We start from the raw sequence: 20,581 nt of genomic DNA on the forward strand, positions 1-20,581 counted from the left end.
CTCACTCATCTTGCCCTTAATGCCCTGCACTGGGGTAATATGTTTAGAGATCATCCATAATTACCGGCTCCTGAACGCGCCACTGTGGGGACGTTGGATGCAGAAGTTAAATAAGCAGATTGGCAATTTCACCGAACATCATGGTGGCATGCACGTGAGGCATGACTGGCTATGCATGGAGCTATTCTACAATGATGGGGTCCATCTCTCAGATATGGGACAGGATTTGTTCTTGAAACTTTGAGGTGGGTTATTCACAGGGTGCTGTTGGTTTCCTAGTTATTTACCGAAGATGTGTTGGGGGAGGGTCCTGGGTAAGCCTTATTGCTACCCCAACCCTATGGCAGGAGTACCCGGGCCGGGATGGGGGGTCACCAGTTGAAGGCAGTGCACAGCATGTGGTACACCATACTTTGATGCAATGGGGGCTGTTGCCAGGGCTCGCTGGCCCCGCAAAGGCGGCTGACTGGACGCCCCCACCCTTCGATTAGGCAGTCACCTTATTTGGGCAAGGCAGGTGCATGGGAATGCCCTGGAGAATTACCTCCCGGAGGATAGGGCCTTGCTTGGTTGTGGCGAGCCCCAGGTCTGAAAGTGACGTGCTGCCTACCACAAAAGGGGGCTTTAGACAGTTTGATTGATGCTAAGGCTCGGGCACACAGTTATGTATTGTTATTATTACTAAAGCTGTGGCCAATTTTACCCACATTTGGTCTCTATGATGTTTTGGAATTTATAAGTGTGAGCCACCATTGCTCCCCCCCCCCCTTTAGCGACAAATGGTTGCAGCTACCCGGGTTACAACGTGGCACTGGGACGGTGCACTGATACCGCTGGTAACCCGGTGCCACGTCTAGAGTTGGAGGGGGACCAGCTGCATTTACCGGGCTGTGTGCCAGCAGGGTCATCACACACGTGGCGAGTGGCACCAGTGCCGCATGATGATGGCGCCATTATCTTTCGGCATGGGCATGTGCAGCCGCGTATCGTGAACCCTAGCAATGGGGAGGGACAAAGGGGGAAGAGATGGCACAGGGGGAGGGCTCGAAGATGTTGTGGGTTGGGGGGGGGGGGAGGTGCATACTAGGCCATTTTGCGATTGCCCATTAGGCCATTTGAAACCCAAGGGCCGTCCAAGGGTTGGAGGCAACAATGTTGAGAGGTAATTGGGCAGCACAACCTGATCCCGTCCCTTTTGGCTCCCGCTCCCCACGCTGCTGCCTTAGCTGTGAACCCACCCACCCACCCATCCCTTTAATGATTTGGTTTTATCTGCTAGTCAGAGTCATTGTTAGTGAGTTTGGTTATGTTTGTTTTTATGTGGTGGAAGGTGGGGGTACCCAAGCTGGGAGGGGGGGGGGTCACCAGTTGGAGGCAGTGCACAGTATGTGGCACACCATACTTTGATGCGATGGGGGCTGTCTATCGCCAGGGCTCGCTGCTCCAGAGACTGGAACTGTCTGTCGCTAGGGTTCACTGGTCCCTGAGCGGCAGCAGACCGGATGCCACACCCAGAGGACAAGGCATTGCTTGGTTGTAGCGGGCCCCGAATCTGGAGGTTATGTGCTGTCTGCCACAAAATGGGGAGTTTGACAGTTTGATTGATGATATGGTTCAGGTATACAGTTATGGCTGTACATTGTTGTTATTAATAAAGCCGCGGCCAATTTTACCCACATTTGGTCTCAATGATGTTTTGGAATCTACAAGTCTGTGCCGCTGTCACTCCCGCACCTTTTTAGCGACAAATGGTCATGGCTACCTGGATTACTGTAATGCGTTGGTTTTAAAGGGAGGGGTGTGGAGTCTATTCAGGGGAAAATCTCTGGGAGATGTGACTGGAGGCCTTCAGTACCTCAACATCAATTTTCACCTTCTGTCATGGCAATGAAAGGGGTTAGGGCAAACTTTGACTGAACTAGAAATTAAGGTACAGAGAAAGGTGATTAGGCCAAAATGAAGATAAAAAGGAGTAAAAGATAAATAGGATGCTTACTGCAGCATCATCATAGAGGTTGAGTAATGAAATAAGAAAGGCCCGTCTGTGCTGGCGGTTTCCTCGGATCATGGAGTAAAGATGTGAACACAAAGCAGTTGAAGACTCATCTTGTCTGAAACCCCTTACAACATCTTTTCGGTTGGAGTTGATTGCCTGTTGTACCTGGTAAGACATTTTTATACCAGCCACTGCTTTCATCTGCAAGAAAACATACAATTTGGAATTACAGCAATCAAAATACATACCGTACATTAAGAACGAAAAGTTTACATCCTAGAAAATGCTTGTTCCAACAGTATCTGTGGGAACTCATTAGAAATATTCTGATTTCTCAGTGCTCAAATCTAAATTTATATTTCTTTCTGTATCATATAACAGACAAAATAAAGTATTGTTAGAAAATAGAATGTTTCTCATATATGCAGAGTATATAACAAATGGGAAGTGATACAGGTGAAAAAACAATTGCATCCATCACTTGGATCCTTCATCAGAAGAAAAAGAGGCAGATATAACAAGAAAAGAAAGAAAATTACAGTTATCAAAAGCGATGGCTTGGAAGAAATGGAGAAATTACTTATCTGATAATTTCGTTTTCCTTAGTGTAGACAGATGGACTCAGGACCAATGGGTATAGTGTACTCCTGATAGCAGTTGGAGACGGAGTCAGATTTCAATCTGAAGTCAGCATTACATATACCTATGCAGGAGGCTCTGCTCTTCAGTATTCTCCTCGAAAAGCAATGGTGGATATATGTGTGTTTGAATAACTTGATTAACTTAAACTGGTTGATGTGATTTTCTAGCTGGAGACTGCCAGTGCACTCAACCAAGAAATGCTGACATCTGGCAACTATGGGTGTCTTAACTAGGGGTAAAATCTGGTTTACCTGTGCTTGTCTTGCTCTCGGGGATTCTGATTGTCCCCCGAGGTTTCCATATTTTAGGGCAGCCATGGATGTGATGCTGAGTCCAACTGTCTACACTAAGGAAAAAACAAATGTTGCTTACCTGTAACAGGTGTTCTCACAGTACAGCAGGATGTTAGTCCTCACATATGGGTGACATCACAGGATGGAGCCCAATCACGGAACACTTTTGTCAAAGTTTCTAGAACTTTGACTGGCACCTACTGGGCATGCCCAGCATGGCACTAAACCTGCAGCCAGCAGGGGTCCCGCTTCAGTCTTGTTTAAAGCTACAGGAAGTGCCAAAAAATAAAATAAGAAAACGTAACGAACCCAACACTGCGGGGCGGCGGGCGGGATTCGTGAGGACTAACGTCTTGCTGTCCTGTGAGAACACCTGTTACAGGTAAGCAACATTTGCTTTCTCAGAGGACAAGCAGGATGGTAGTCCTCACATATGGGTGAGTACCGAGCTGAGGATGTCCGAGAAATGCACCAAATGTACTCAGATATGCAATAGGCACTAGGACTGGGGTGAAATTTGGTAGAGGGCATCCTGACGCCTAATGGGCAGATGGAAGGGTGCTGGTACGTCAAGCTGCGAAAAGGTTGCACAAGACAGCCCTGTAAATGTCAGGAAGCGACACAGAGCATAGGTGTGCTACTGAAGTCGCCATGGCCCTCACAGAGTGTGCTTTAACACGGTCTTGAAGTGGAATGCCTGCTTGCTGATAGCAAAAAGATATGCAGTCCGCTAACCAGGAGGAGAGAGTCTGCTTACCTACAGGCTGCCCCAATTTGATGGAATGGAAAGAGACAAACAATTGAGTACTTTTCCTGTGGGCAGCTGTACGGTCTAGATAGAACACTAGAGCCTGTTTACAGTCAAGGGTATGCAGAGCCTGTTTTCCTGGATTGACGTGGGGCCTGGGAAAGAAGGTAGGTAGTATAATGGATTAATGTGAAACTACGATACTACCTTAGGTAAGAACTTAGTATGAGTGTGGAGTACTGCCCAGTCCTGCAGACGTTTAGTGTAAGGCGGATAGGTAACTAGGGCCTGTAACGCACTAACTCTGCGAGCAGATGTTATTGCCAAAAGGCTCGAATGGTGGTTTCATGAGCCGACCCAAAACCAGATTGAGGTCCCAAGAAGGGGCCGGAGGACGCAGTGGAGGCTTGAGGTGAAGCAAGCCTTTCAGAAAATGTGTTACGAGGGGTTGTACTGAAATAAGAACGTCCCCGACACCTTTATGGAAGGTGGCCACTGCACTGACATGCATTCTGATGGAGGACGTTTTTAGACCTGATTCTGACAAGTGCCATAGATAGTCTAGAAACTTCATGGTGGAACAGGTAAAGGGATCAAGGAATTGAGCAGAACACCATGACTTAAACCTGTTCCATTTGTAGAGGTAAGACTTTCTCATGGAAGGCTTCCGTGAAGCAATCAGGACATGGGAAACTGGCTCCGAAAGGTTAAGTGGCTGAAGAATTAACCTTTCAACATCCAGACCATCAGGGACAAAGCTTGAAGATTGGGGTGGCGTAGGCACCTGTCGTTCTGAGTGATCAGAAGTGGGTCCTTTCCCAAGGGAATGTGCCTGCGAATGGAGAGATCCTGAAGTATTGGAAACCACACTTGGCGAGGCCAGTGAGGTGCTATTAGAATCATATAGAAACATAGAAATGACGGCAGAAGAAGACCAAATGGCCCATCTAGTCTGCCCAGCAAGCTTCACACACATTTTCTCTCATACTTATCTGTTTCTCCTAGCTCTTGGTTCTATTTCCCTTCCACCCCCACCCTTAATGTAGAGAGCAGTGATGGAGCTGCATCCAAGTGAAACATCTAGCCCGATCCGTCAGGGGCAGTAGCCGCCGCAACAAGCAAGCTGCACCCATGCTCATTTGTTTTACCCAGACTATGTTATTAGCCCTTATTGGTTGTTTTTCTTCTCCCCTGCCGTTGAAGCAGGGAGCTATGCTGGATATGCGTGACGTATAAGTCTTCTCCCATGCCGCTGAAGCAGAGAGCCATGCTGGATGTGCATCGAAAGTGAAGTATCAGGCACATTTGGTTTGGGGTAGTAACCGCCGTAACAAGCCAGCTACTCCCCGCTTTGTGAGTGCGAACCCTCTTTTCTTCTCCCCTGCCGTTGAAGCAGAGAGCTCTGCTGGATGTGTGAAGTATCAGTTTTTCTTCTCCCCTGCCGTTGAATCAGAGAACTTTGCTGTATATGCATTGAAAGTGAAGTATCAGGCTTATTTGATTTGGGGTAGTAACCGCCGTAACAAGCCAGCTACTCCCCTCTTTGTGAGTGTGAATCCTTTTTTCCACATTTCCTCTTGCTGTTGAAGCTTAGAGCGATGTTGGAGTCACCGTAAGCCTGTGTATGTTTATTTAATAAGGGTATTGACTCCAGGCAGTAGCCATCATTCTGGCGAGTCACCCACTCTTCATTGGCAGCCTCTTGACTTTATGGATCCACAGTGTTTATCCCACGCCCCTTTGAAGTCCTTCACAGTTCTGGTCTTCACCACATCCTCCGGAAGGGCATTCCAGGCATCCACCACCCTCTCCGTGAAGAAATACTTCCTGACATTGGTTCTGAATCTTCCTCCCTGGAGCTTCAAATCGTGACCCCTGGTTCTGCTGATTTTTTTCCTTCGGAAAAGGTTTGTCGTTGTCTTTTGATCATTAACACCTTTCAAGTATCTGAAAGTCTGTATCATATCACCTCTGCTCCTCCTTTCCTCCAGGGTGTACATATTTAGATTCTTCAATCTCTCCTCGTACGTCATCCGATGAAGATCCTCCACCTTCCTGGTCGCCCTTCTCTGTACCGCCTCCATCTTGTCTTTGTCTTTTTGAAGGTACGGTCTCCAGAACTGAACACAGTACTCCAGGTGAGGCCTCACCAAGGACCTGTACAAGGGAATAATCACTTCCCTTTTCTTACTCGATATTCCTCTCTCTATGCAGCCCAGCATTCTTCTGGCTTTAGCTATCGCCTTGTCGCATTGTTTCGCCGACTTCAGATCATTAGACACCATCACCCCAAGGTCCCTCTCCTGCTCCGTGCACATCAGCCTTTCCCCCCCCATCGAATACAGTTCATTCGGATTTCCACTCCCCATATGCATGACTTTGCACTTCTTGGCATTGAATCTCAGCTGCCATATCTTCGACCACTCTTCCAGTTTCCTTAGATCCCGTCTCATTCTCTCCACTCCTTCCGGCGTGTCCACTCTGTTGCAGATCTTAGTGTCATCCGCAAAAAGACAAACCTTACCTTCTATCCCGTCCGCAATGTCGCTCACAAAGATATTGAACAGGACCGGTCCCAACACCGATCCTTGCGGTACACCACTTAAAACCGCTCTCTCTTCAGAGAAGGTTCCATTTACCATCACACGTTGTCTTCTGTCCGTCAACCAATTTGCAATCCAGGTCACCACCTCGGCACTCACTCCCAAGCTTCTCGTTTTATTCACCAGTCTCCTGTGCGGAACCGTATCAAAAGCTTTGCTGAAATCCAAGTATATGATATCGAGTGCTCTTCCTCTATCCAATTCCTTGGTTACCCAGTCAAAAAAGTCAATCAGATTTGTCTGACAGGATCTTCCTCTGGTGAATCCATGCTGCCTCTGGTCCATCAATTCTCCGGACTGTAGATAGTTCACTATTCTCTCTTTCAACAGTGACTCCATTACTTTTCCCACCACTGAAGTGAGGCTAACTGGTCTGTAGTTACCAGCCTCCTCTCTGTTCCCACTCTTGTGAAGAGGGACCACCACCGCTCTTCTCCAATCACTCGGCACCACTCCCGTTTCTAGGGATCTATTGAAGAGGTCGCACAGCGGTCCCGCCAGCACATCTCTGAGCTCCCTCAGTATCCTTGGATGAATCCCATCAGGCCCCATGGCTTTGTCCACTTTCAGATTCTTTAGCTCTTCCCATACATTATCTACTGTAAATGGATTTTCCTCTGTTCCGCTTCCCTCCAGTTTCTTGTTGTGTAGAGATGGTCCTTCTCCAGGGTCTTCTTTAGTGAACACAGAGCTGAAGTATTCGTTTAATATTTCTGCCATTTCTTTGTCTCCCTCCACACATTGATCATTTCCACCTTTCAATTTCACTATACCACTTTGGACTTTTCTCTTTTCGCTGATGTTTCTGAAAAATGTTTTGTCACCATATTTTATCTCCTTGGCAATCCTCTCTTCTGCTTGACTTTTTGCCAACTTGATTAATTTCTTAGTCTCCCTCAGTTGAATCAGATATTCTTCTTTGTGCTCCTCCCTTTGGGATCTTTTGTATTTCTTGTATGCAGTTCTTTTAGCTTTAATTTTGTCAGCCACCTCCTTTGAGAACCAGATAGGTTTCATTTTTCTTTTGCTTTTCTTTACATTTCTAACATATAGAGCAGTTGCCTTGGCGATTGCTCCTTTTAGATTGGTCCACTGTTGATCCACATCTCTCTCATTTTCCCATCCATTTAGTTCTTCCTCTAGGTACTTCCCCATTTCCTCAAAGTCTGTGTTTTTGAACTGTAAAACTCGGGTCTTTGTGGTTCTTTTCCCTATTCTTTTAGTGATATTAAACCATACCGTTTGATGATCACTGGTGCTGAGGTGGGCGCCCACCTTGACATCAGAGACGATTTCTCCATTATTGAGCACTAAGTCGAGAATAGTTCCTTCTCTTGTGGGTTTCAATACCATTTGTTTGAACAAAGATACTTGCATGGCATCCAGTATTGCTCTACTGTTTTTAGATTCTGCAGATGGGATTTTCCAGTCTACATCTGGCATATTAAAGTCACCAATGATCACCACTTCCCCTTTCTTACCTATCTTATGGATGTCTTCAACCAGATCTCTGTCCAGCTCTTCCTTTTGGTTTGGAGGCCTGTAAACCACTCCAATATAAATGGATGCTCCATCATCTGTTTTTAGGTCGACCCATAGTGCTTCTTCCTTGCCCCAAATACCTTGCAGCTCAGATGCTTGGATATTATTTCTGACATAAAGAGCCACACCTCCCCCTTTTCTATCCACTCTGTCCTTCCTTAACAAGTTATAGCCTGGTATTGCCGTGTCCCAATCATGAGATTCTGTGAACCATGTCTCTGTGATAGCAACGATGTCCAATTCTGCCTCTGTCATTAGGGCCTGCAGATCTGGGATTTTATTTCCCAAACTATGAGCATTTGTAGTCATAGCTTTCCAGGTACTCTCTTTACGGTTATTGCTTTTCCTGTACTCCTTATGAGACTTTAGTTGAGATTTGTTATTCACTTTACTCGTTCCTTTTGCAGTTGTGCCATTGATGACAGCGTTATCCATCTCAATGTTTTTCTCTAGAATTTCTTCAGTTAATATAGGGAGGGCTTTATGTTCTTGTTGCATATGATACTGTGTGTGTCTCCTTGTTACAGGTCTAATTCTACCAGAGCCCACTGTGATCCTGTTTTTTAATGATTTACTTGATGAACTGATTGAGTGGGAGGGTGTACTTGTTGGTTTCCCATCTGTCAAGAATGGGTGACTGTGGGACACATGTGTTATCCTACCTGAGTCTACTGTATTTCTTTTTCTTGAGTCCTGGTTATTCTTTGGTGTTGGGGAATTATTTTCTGAGTAATGCAATATGGGTGTAATCCTTTTAATTGAAGCTAATTGAGCTTTAACCTCAGTCAGCTCCGTTTTCAAAGAAGAGAGCTGTGCACAGATCGGGCAAGCTCCAAGTCTCCAGATGCTTTCCCTCAGAATAAAGGCTCTACAACAGTTGCATTGGATAGTTCTCATATTGGTTAAGTTTGGGATTGGTATGTCCTTAGCTGTTAACTTACTAATTGATCTTGTTGCTAATGCTAATTTAGACAGTCTATAATAGTAATCTAATCCCAGGGGTGGGTGGGTCCTAACGTAACTTCATGAGAGTCTTTGATAGAAGTGGAAGTGGAGGGAATGCATATAGGAGACCGGTTGCCCATGAGAGGGAGAACGCATCTCTTGGCTGAGAGTGTTGGCTGCGAGTGAGAGTGCAAAAGTTCTCTACTTTGCGGTTTTGAGGTGACGCAAAGAGGTCTATGCAAGGATAACACAAAGTTGGAATATTGAGTCCGCTACTGTGGGGTTGAGGGACCACTTGTGCAGATGGAAAGCGCGACTTAGCTTGTCCGCCAACACTTTGCCCACTCCCGGCAAATAGGTGGCCCTGAGGTACATCGAATGGGAGAGGGCCTCCGCCCATATCTGCACAGCTTCCTGACACAGTAGGTAGGAGCCCGTCCTTCCCTGTTTGTTGATGTACCACATGGCCACCTGGTTGTCCATCTGAATCAGGATGACCTGATTGGAAAGGTGATCCTGAAACACCCTGAGAGCAGATCTGATTGCTCGCAGCTCCAGGAAACTGATTTGGTGTTTGGCTTCCTCTGGAGACCAAGTTCCTTGTGTCTGCAAATCGGCGACATGGGCTCCCCAGCCGAGGTTGGAAGCGTCAGTGGTGAGAATTATTTGAGGGTCTGGAGCCTGGAAGGCCAGGCCTTGATCTGATTTTGTCACCAGGCTAGAGACTGACGAAGTGAGTCGGTGATGTGGACAGTGGTCAATAGAGGTTGGACGGACTGAATCCATTGTGACCTTAGAGTCCACTGCATGACTCTCATGGCCAAACGGGCCATTGGGGTAACCTGTACTGAGGACGCCATGTGTCCTAGCAGGATGAGGAAGCGGCGTGCAGTCGTGCGGTGCTGAGACTATAGCTGGTGTGCGAGAGAGATGAGAGTGAGAGCTTGCTGTCGAGGCAGAAATGCCTTTGCCTACAAGGTGTCCAAGTCTGCCCCTATGAATGATAAAGTTTGAGATGGGACTAAGCAGGATTTTGCATAGTTAACAAGAAATACTAGCGAAATCAGAGTGTGTAAAGTAAGACGTAGGGACGACAGAGCAGCTTGCCGAGTGGAAGCCCTGATCGTCTAGATAGGGGTAGACATGAACACCTTGAGAACTGAGGAAGGCTGCTACTACTACGAGGCACTTGGTGAAGACTCGTGGTGCAGATGCCAGGCCGAATGGTAGCACTCGGTACTGATATTGCTTGGGGCCTACCAGAAATCTCAGGAACCTGCGATGAGATGGAGTTATCGCAATGTGTGTGTACGCGTCTTGGAGATCGAGAGAGCAGAGTCAGTCTCCTTTTTGCAGAAGAGGAAGGAGGGAACCCAAGGTTACTATCTTGAACTTTTCTCGGTGGAGGTATTTCTTGAGGGCACTTAGGTCCAGAATTGGACGAACGCCGCCTGATTTTTTTGGGATTAGAAAGTACTGGGAATAGAATCCTAGGCCTTGTTGGGAGTAGGGCACTGGCTCTATTGCTCTGGACTGGAGGAGGAGGGAGACCTCCTGCTCCAGGAGGAGTGGTCAGATGTTCTCCACATCAGAAGAGGTGGGGGAGTCCGGTGGGATGAAGAGAAAGCTCAGGTGATAACCTTTATTTATTTATTTAAAAACTTTTCCTTACCGATATTAGTTGGGACATCATATCAGTTTACATCAAAAATACAGAATGGAAATTACATAGAACAGGGTAATAGGGAGGGATCACATAGGAACTAGTAGAGCAAAGATATGCAGTAGTACATAAGTGTGGGGCTGCTCGTGGGCAACTGAGAGCCAATAACAGTTAACATAAAAGAGTAACATATGTGACCAAGACTTTCTACAAGGGTTCAGTACGTACTAGCAAGTAGGGGGAGAGGGGGGGTATTATTGTGGGTAAGCTTGTTTGAAGAGCCAGGTTTTTAAGTTGGCTCTGAATTTAGAGGTGCAAGTCTTGAGCCGGAGGTTGGGGGGTAAAGAGTTCCAGAGTGTAGGTCCAGCAATAGAGAGGGCTCGATCCCTTGTGGAGGTGAGGTGTGCCTTTTTTAGGGAAGGCACGTAGAGGGTCCCATTGTTGGAGGCTCTGGTGGATTTGTTAGACCGTATGGGGTGGAAGGGCTCGTCAAGCCAGTTTGAATTGTAGGTGTGTATGGATTTGTGGACATGGTTAAGGGTTTATATAAGATACGAGAGGGGATCGGGAGCCAGTGCAAATTTTTAAGGATGGGTGTGATATGGTCATATTTACGGGCGTTAGAAATAGTTCTCGCTACTGCATTTTGCAGCATTTGGAGGGGTTTTAATGAAGAGTAGGGGAGGCCTAGGAGGAGGGCATTGCAATAGTCCATTTTTGCTGAGAGGGTGGGCTTGAATGACGGTGCGGAAATCACAGGCATGATGTAAGGGTTTTAGTTTTTTCATCACATTGAGTTTGAAGAAACCTTCCTTGAGGATTAGATTGATATGTTTTTTTAGGTTCAGTTGTTGGTCAATCTGAACCCCGAGGTTTCGTGCACAGGGCTGCTTAAGAAAGATGTCATAGGCAGGATCATTTGCGAGGTCAGGTTTGGGGGTGAGTGTTGTGAAATAAGGAGCAGCTCCATTTTGGAGGTGTTTAAAACTAGGTAAAGGTCAGAGAGGAGTGTATTAATGGAATCAAGACAATTTCTTCAGAATTCCAGGGCATTGGTTAAGGTATCCTGGATAGATATGATGATTTGCACATCAGCATATAGGAAGAATTTGAGGCCGAACTCAGATAGGAGTTGGCAGAGGGGGGTAAGATATATATTGAAAAGGGTGGAGGAGAGGGAGGAGCCCTGGGGAACTCCCTGGGAGAGAGCATAGTGGGAGGATTCGGCATTGCCTATTTTAACTGAGAATTTTCTATTGGAGAGATAGGATGTGAACCAATGGAGTGCAGTGCCAGAGAGGCCAATGTAGGCTAAGCGGGAGAGGAGTAGATTATGGCTTATAGTATCAAAGGCGGCAGAGATGTCCAAGAGGGCAAGGATGTAGCAGCATCCTTGGTCCATGCCTCTGAGAAGGAAATCAGAGAGGAGAGAAGGAGGGTTTCTGTGTTGAGGTGCTTGCGGAAGACGAATTGGGAGGAGTGCAAAATCTTATTTTCTTCCAGGTAGCCTGTTAGTTGAGTGTTGACTACCTTTTCCATAATTTTTGAGAGAATATGGCAAGGACCCACTGGTCTGAGGTGATTGTGTGTCACCTGTTGTTGAAATGGCACAATCGACCTCCCACTGGTATATGAGGCAGTGGAAACTGGCTGTTGCTCTCTATGCAGGAGTCAAAAGCCAGAAGTAGGGCCCGGCTGAGGAGCTACCTGCGGCTTTTGTTTCCGCGGTTGACGAGACTGGGCCTTTTGGAAAGGTCTCGTGGAACGAGTTCTAGACAGTGGTGGATAGGACTTCTTTGGATGGAAGAATTACTTTTTAGTATCCTTCCTGAAAGGCTGTTTGGACGAATACTAAGAGGGCATCAGAGAGAGCTGGCGAAGGGTTTCATGATACTACTTGAGTTCCTCCACCGTCCACTGAATCTGTTCGCCAGATTGTCTCCTATGCAGGGCAGATCAGTTAATCTGTCTTGTACTTCAGGGTGCAAGTCCGAAGACTTAAGCCAGGCCCATCTTCTTGCCGAAATAGCAGTTGCAGATACCCTGGAAGTGGTGTCGAAGATATCATAAGAGGATCTTATTTCATGCTTCCCTGCCTCAAAACCCTTGTGTACCAGGGTTTGAAGCTGTTCCTGGAATTGCTGAGGCAGGGACTCCGCAAAGTCCTGTATCTGCTTGAATAAGACCCTGTTGTACTGGGTCATATACAGCTGGTAAGAGGCGATCCGAGAGATGAGCATTGATCCCTGGAAGACACGCCGGCCAATGGCATCCAGGAATTTCTGTTCTTTATCTGGGGGAAAGGAAGAGTGGGGTTTTGATCTTTTTGCCCTCTTTTGGGCAGATTCTACAACCACAGATTGGTGATTCAGCCGAGGTTTCTGGAATCCTGGAGCTGACTGGACCAAATAAGTGGTATCAGCTTTTCTGTTGACTGGAGCAACAGAACCAGGGTGTTCCCAGTTCTTTTTGAGGAGATCCAAAAGAACCTGGTGAATAGTGATGGAGGTTATTTCCTTGGGAGCATCCAGGAACTGTAACAAGGCCATCATTTGATGCCTGTCATCTTGTTCAGTCTGCAATTGGAAGGGTACCAATTCAGACATTTCCTTCACAAAATTTATGAAGGATAGATCCTCTGGAGGAGAACGCTTCCTGCTTTCAGTAGGAGAAGGTGGTGATGGCAAGTCATCGGTGTCTGGAGACGAATCATCAGTCCAGTTATCATAGGGATCAGCACCTGTCCCCCTAGGAACCTGAGAAGGACGGGCGATGGAATTCTTGAAGGTCCTGGTCTAGGCTCTGAAGGCATCAAGGGAAGAACTGGAGGCACCGAAGAAGGCATCAAGGCACCGGTGCAGGCATCGATGGATGGATCGCTAGCGCCGATGGGCGCATCTGCATGGATGGTTCAGGCATCGGCAAAACTCCCGATGGAGGAATGCAGAACGGTGTTTCTCCATCCGATGACAGGGTAAGCAGGGAAGGCACCGGAGCCATCGGTGACCCAGGATCTATCGGTGGAAAAGCAGCTATAAGCTCGTCCATCTTCGAGAGCAGCAGTGCCAATGGTGCCGGAATGGGATCGATGGTCAGTTCCTCAGCCGGCACCGATATCGGCGCCGGGGGGAACATGGAGTCAGTGCATCGCCTTATCGATGGCCTCCTGGACCATCCGGTCCAGTTCTTCACAGAGACCTGGAGCAAGCAGCCCCGGCTCCGGAACGGAAGAAGGAGGCAGAGGCATAGCCCGAAGGATCACCGTTAAAGGCGGAGTCACGGCACCCGATACCCGACCAGGTGAGGGCTGCCTCGGTGACCCGGTCGCAGAAAGGGTCGATGTCTTTTCTGGACGGGGTTTTTTCGATGGCGGCTTGGACAATTGCAAGGTCGACGATTTTCCTTCCTCGATAGTCCGAGATTTCCAGTGTCGATGTTGATGTTTTTCTCTCTACGATCCCCTCGGTGCTGAGGGGGGTAGAGGTAGTCGAAGGCCGAGAAGTCGTCGACGCTGGGTGGTCACCGGCCGGTGGCCGATACTGGCGCAAAGTGGACGGTGCCGGTTCAGACTATGTTGATGCAATTTACGGCGTCGCGGTTTGAGAACGGAAAAGAAGTTCCATTTTCTCCATTCTGGCCTTGCGACCCTTTGGTGTCATTAGGGCACATTTGGTGCAGGTCAAGACATCATGCTCGCACCCAAGACACATTACACAGACTTTATGAGGGTCTGTTATAGACACGGTGCGAGTATAGTCAGGGCACTGACGGAACCCTGACGCCATGGCCTTTGAAAAAATTGAGTCGTGGTACGTTCGACGGCCAGTAGGCCGCGAGGGCCAAACTCGACGGGAATCGACCGAAAACGGCTAAAAAACTTACCAAAGTACTGCAAAGTCAAAAATTCGAAGGAGGGACCCCTGTGGGGTATGAAAGCTTTTAGTAATTCCGTGAGGAAAATTCCTGTCAGGAATCTCTGTGGAGCTCCTTAACCTGCGTGGCTACTGCTGCGTGGAAAAAAGAAGACTGAAGGGGGAGCCCTGCTGGCTGCAGGTTTAGTGCCATGCTGGGCATGCCCAGTAGGTGCCAGTCAAAGTTCTAGAAACTTTGACAAAAGTGTTCCGTGTTTGGGCTCCATCCTGTGATGTCACCCATATGTGAGGACTACCATTCTGCTTGTCCTGTGAGAGCGAAATTATCAGGTAAGTAATTTCTCCATTTCCTAGTGTGTAGCAGATGGACTCAGGACCAATGAGATGTACAAAAGCTACTCCTGAACTAGGTGGGAGGCTGCCCGTGGCCCACTTAGTACTGCCCTTGCGAATGCTGTGTCCTCCCGGGCCTGCACATCCAGGCGGTAGAACCTCGAGACAGTGTGAATGGAGGACCACATCGCCACCCGACAGATCTCGGTGGGTGACAGCATCTTGGTTTCTGCCCAGGACACTGCCTGGGCCCTTGTGGAATGGGCCTTGACTTGTAGAGGTGGAGGCTTTCCTGCCTCTAAGTAGGCCGCCTTGATTACTTCTTTGATCCAGCAGGCTATGGTTGCCCACGAGGCCACTTCCCCTTGTTTCTTCCCGCTGTGAAGGACGAATAGGTGTGGTCAGTCTTTCGTATGGATTCCGATCTTTCCAGGTATCGGACTAGGAGTCTGCTGACATTCAGATGGCGAAGAAGGCATTAGTCTTCCGAGTCCTTATTCTCGTCTGGGGATGGCAGCGAGATGGTTTGGTTTAGATGGAAATGAGAAACCACCTTTGGAAGGAAGGAGGGTACAGTGCGGAGCTGTATGGATCCCGGTGTGAATCTAAGGAACGGTTCCCGACAGGATAGTGCTTGAAGTTCGTAGATGCGACGGGCTGAACATATTGCCACTAGGAATGCAGTCTTCAAGGTCAGGAGCTGTAGTGACAGACCGTGAGTAGGTCTGAAGGAAGCTCCTGCCAGGAAGTCTAGTACTAGATTGAGATTCCATAGGGGCACCGGCCACTTTAGTGGTGGTCGGATTTGTTTGACCCCTCTCAGGAAACGGAATACGTCTGGATGGGATGATAGCGTGATGCCATCCACTTTGGCTCTGAAGCAGGCCCTTGCGACCACCTGAACCTTGATGGAGAGAGACAACTGCTTCTCCAAGCCATCCTGCAGAAATTCCAGGATCATGGGGATTTTGGCTGACCGTGGGAGGATGGCGTGATCCTCACAACAGGCTTCGAATATTCTCCATATTCGTATGTAGGTTAGAGACGTGGAAAACTTGCGTGCTCGGAGTAAGGTGTCAATCACTGCCCCCGAGTATCCGCTCTTCTTCAGATGAGTCCTCTCAATGGCCAGACCGTAAGAGAGAATCGAGTTGGGTCTTTGTGGAGGATCGGTCCTTGCTGGAGCAGGTCCCTGTGTGGTGGTAGACACAGAGGGTTCTCCATTAGAAGTCTTCGCATGTCTGCGTACCATGGCCTTCTTGGCCAGTCCGGGGACACTAGAAGTACTAGCCCCCTGTGGTGTTCTATAAGAACATAAGAACATGCCATACTGGGTCAGACCAAGGGTCCATCAAGCCTAGCATCCTGTTTCCAACAGTGGCCAATCCAGGCCGCAAGAACCTGGCAAGTACTCAAAAGCTAAGTCTATTCCATGTTACCATTGCTAGTAATAGCAGTGGCTATTTTCTAAGTCATCTTAATTAATAGCAGGCAATGGACTTCTCCTCCAATCCCGTTTTAAACACAGCTATACTAACTGCACTAACCACATCCTCTGGCAACAAATTCCAGAGTTGAATTGTGTGTTGAGTGAAAAAGAACTTTCTCCAATTAGTTTTAAATGTGCCACATGCTAACTTCATGAAGTGCCCCCTAGTCTTTCTATTATCCGAAAGAGTAAATAACTGATTCACATCTTCCCGTTCTAGACCTCTCATGATTTTAAACACCTCTATCATATCCCCCCTCAGCCGTCTCTTCTCCAAGCTAAAAAGTCCTAACCTTTTTAGTCTTTCCTCATAGGGGAGCTGTTCCATTCCCCTTATTTTGGTAGCCCTTCTTTGTACCTTCTCAATCACAATTATATTCTTCTTGAGATGTGGCGACCAGAATTGTACACAGTATTCAAGGTGTGGTCTCACCATGGAGAGATACAGAGGCATTATGACATTTTCCGTTTTATTCACCATTCCCTTTCTAATAATTCCCAACATTCTGTTTGCTTTTTTGACTGCCGCAGCACACTGAACCGATGATTTCAATATGTTATCCACTATGACGCCTAGATCGCTTTCTTGGGTAGTAGCACCTAATATGGAACCTAACATTGTGTAACTATAGCATGGGTTATTTTTCCCTATATGCATCACCTTGCACTTGTCCACATTAAATTTCATCTGCCATTTCGATGCTCAATTTTCCAGTCTCACAAGGTCTTCTTGCAATTTATCACAATCTGTTTGTGATTTAACTACTCTGAACAATTTTATATCATCTGCAAATTTGATTACCTCACTTGTATTTCTTTCCAGATCATTTATAAATATATTGAAAAGTAAGGGTCACAATACAGATCCATGAGGCACTCCACTGCCCACTTCCTTCCACTGAGAAAATTGTCCATTTAATCCTACTCTCTGTTTCCTGTCTTTTAGCCAGTTTGTAATCCACGAAAGGACATCGCCACCTATCCCATGACTTTTTACTTTTCCGAGAAGCCTCTCATGAGGAACTTTGTCAAACACCTTCTGAAAATCCAAGTATACTACATCTACCGGTTCACCTTTATCCACATGTTTATTAACTCCCTCAAAAAAGTGAAGCAGACTTGTGAGGCAAGACTTGCTTTGGGTAAAGCCATGCTGACTTTGTTCCATTAAACCATGTCTTTCTATATGTTCTGTTATTTTGATGTTTAGAACACTTTCCACTATTTTTCCTGGCACTGAAGTCAGGCTAACCAGTCTGTAGTTTCCCGTATCGCCCCTGGAGCCCTTTTTAAATATTGGGGGTTACATTAGCTATCCTCCAGTCTTCAGGTACATTGGATGATTTTAATGATAGGTTACAAATTTTTACTAATAGGTCTGAAATTTCATTTTTTATTTCCTTCAGAACTCTGGGGTGTATACCATCTGGTCCAGGTGATTTACTACTCTTGAGTTTATCAATCAGGTCTATCACATCTTTCTAGGTTCACCGTGATTTGGTTCAGTCCATCTGAATCAATACCCATGAAAACCTCCAGTACGGGTACCTTCCCCATCATTCTCTTCAGTAAACACTGAAGCAAAGAAATCATTTAATCTTTCCGTGATGGCCTTAACTACTTTAAGTGCCCCTTTAACCCCTCTATCATCTAACGGTCCAACTGACTCCCTCATAGGCTTTCTGCTTCAGATATATTTTTAAAAAGTTTTTACTGTGAGTTTTTGCCTCCTTGGCCAACTTCTTTTCAAATTCTTTCTTAGCCTGTCTTATCAATGTCTTACATTTTACTTGCCAATGCTTATGCATTATCCTATTTTCTTCTGTTGGATCCTTCTTCCAATTTTTGAATGAAGATCTTTTGGCTAAAATAGCTACTTTCACTTCCCCTTTTAACCTTGCCGGTAATCGTTTTGCCTTCTTTCCACCTTTCTTAATGTGTGGAATACATCTGGACTGTGCTTCTAGGATGGTATTTTTTTTAACAATGACCGTGCCTCTTCCACACTTTTTACCTTTGTAGTTGCTCCTTTCAGTTTTTTTTCTAACAATTTTTCTCATTTTATCAAAGTTTCCCTTTTGAAAGTTTAGCATGAGAGCCGTGGATTTGCTTACTGTCCCATTTCCAGTCATTAATTCAAATTTGAACATATTATGATCACTTTTGCCATGTGGCCCCACCACCGTTACCGCTCTCATGAAATTCTGTGCTCCACTGAGAATTAGATCTAAAATTGCTCCCTCTCTCATCGGTTCCTGAACCAATTGCTCCATAAAGCTATCATTTATTCCATCCAGGAACTTTATCTCTCTAGCGTGTCCCAATGTCCCAGTAGTGGCCATGGGGGAAATGTATACAGCAGGTCTTCCTGTGACCCAGTCTGGACGAGGGCGTCAATTCCCTGGGATTGTGGTTCTCGTCTGCGGCTGAAGAACTTGGCAACTCGGGCACTGGACCGGGTTGCCAGAAGATCCATGGCTGGTGTTTCCCAGCGGTTTACTATCAACTGGAAGGCTGTGGCCGACAGCGTCCATTCCCCTGGGTCTAGACTCTCTCTGCTGAGGTAATCCGCAGTGACGTTGTCTTTTCCCGTGATGTGGGCAGCTGAGATCTCTTAATGGTTTGCCTCTGCCCACGCCATTAGGGAGTCTATTTCCAGGGACACTTGTAGGCTTCTGGTTCCTCCCTTGCGGTTGATATAGGTAACTGTTGTGGCGTTGTCCGTCATGACTCTGACCGAGTCCGGTCTGTGACTGAATTGAAGGCAGGCTAGTCTGCCCGGGCTTCCAGTCGGTTGATGTTCCATCCTGCTCTTCCGTGTCCCATTGCCCCTGGGCCGTCCGTTCCTGGCAGTGGGCTCCCCATCCTTGTAGGCTCGCATCCGTGGTGAGCAAAACCCAGGTTGGTGGGGATAGCCTTACTCCCTTGCTCAGATGATCTTCTTGTAGCCACCACTGGAGCTGGGTCCGCACCTCTGCTGGTAGCTGGAGGCGAATGGAGTAGTTCTGGGACATCGGGTTCCATCGCGACAGTAGAGAATGTTGTAGTGGTCCCATGTGGGCCCTTGCCCATGGGATGACTTCTAGTGTTGATGTCATGAGGCCGAGGACCTGGAGGTAGTCCCATACCTTGGGGCGGAAACAGGTTAACAGGTTTCTCAACTGGTCCATCGGTTTCCTTCTCCTTGTAGGGGGAAGAAAGACCTTGTCTTGTTTGGTGGCAAACCAGACTCCCAGGTATTCTAGTGATTGGGAGGGCTGCAGGCAGCTCTTGGTTGTGTTGACGACCCACCTGAGATTCTGCAGTAGATTCTTGACTCTGGTGGTCACCTGGTGACTTTCCTCTGGAGATTTTGCCCTGATCAGCCAATCATCCAGATATGGATGTATGAGGATTCCTTCTTTCCTCAGTGTCGCCACCACTACTACCATGATTTTGGTGAATGTCCGAGGGGCAATAGCTAGTCCGAAGGGTAGCGCCTGGAAGTGGTAGTGATGGTCCAGTATCACAAATCGTAGAAAGCGCTGATGGTCGTGATGGACCGGGATGTGGAGATATGCTTCTGACAGATCCAGAGAGGTCAGGAATTCTCCCGGCTGTACTGCCCTTATGACAGAGCGTAGGGTTTCCATGCGGAAGTGAGGAACCCTCAGGTAGCGATTGACGGACTTGAGGTCAGAACGATCCCTCTTTCTTGGGGATGATAAAATAGATGGAATAGTGCCTAGTATTTTGTTGGTGCGTGGGTACCGGTGTTATTGCCCTTAGGGCGAGTAGTTTTGTCAGTGTGGTTTCTACCGCCGTCCTCTTGGAGGGGGCGTGACACGGTGATTTCACAAATTTGTTTGGAGGGATACTGTGGAAGTCCAGGTATTATCCCTCTCGAATGATGGTTAGGACCCACTTGTCCGACGTTATCTCGACCCTTCTTTGGTAGAATAGGCCAAGCCTGCGCCCTATGGCTTCTGCCTGTGGATGGGTCTGTTGATTCTCATTGTGGGGTGCGGCTGGGGCCTGGACCTGAGCCGGCTCCTCTCTTGTTGTGTCTGTTCCGAAAGAACTGGCCCCTGCCTGCGGGGCGAGGTGCTTGGTATGTGTTTTTGTACGGTCGGAAATGCTGGGATCCTCTGCCCTTGGTTGTTCGGGGAGAGGGGCATTGGTTTCTTTTGTTCCTGACCTCCGGTAACTGAGGTACTGGTGATTCACCCCATTTGTCGGCTAACTTCTCCAGTTCACTACCGAACAGGAGGGCACCTTTAAAAGGCATTCTCGTGAGTTTCGTCTTGGAAGTCACATCAGCTGACCAACTTCGGAGCCAGAGTTGCCCTCTGGCTGCCACTATGGATGAGACGCCCCTGGCTGAGGTGCGCACCAGGTTGGAGGTCGCATCAGTGAGGAAAGATATCGCTGGTTCTAATGTTTCGACAGACGTGGTTGCATCCCTGGACAGTGACA

General features: G+C 47.4%; 1 protein-coding gene across 4 annotated transcripts in view; it reads right to left on the bottom strand.

The window, feature by feature from the left end:
• The window catches only part of NIPBL (NIPBL cohesin loading factor), a 1,214,062-nt gene that overhangs the window by 45,396 nt on the left and 1,148,085 nt on the right, over positions 1 to 20,581 (bottom strand). For all 4 annotated transcript variants that reach the window (XM_029578690.1, XM_029578673.1, XM_029578682.1 and 1 more), the window contains one exon: positions 1,997 to 2,197. In XM_029578690.1, the coding sequence (XP_029434550.1) occupies positions 1,997 to 2,197 (201 nt within the window). The remainder of the gene's footprint in view (positions 1 to 1,996; positions 2,198 to 20,581) is intronic.

This window comes from Rhinatrema bivittatum, chromosome 1, assembly GCF_901001135.1.
Source record: "Rhinatrema bivittatum chromosome 1, aRhiBiv1.1, whole genome shotgun sequence".
Classification (NCBI taxonomy): Eukaryota; Metazoa; Chordata; class Amphibia; order Gymnophiona; family Rhinatrematidae; genus Rhinatrema; species Rhinatrema bivittatum.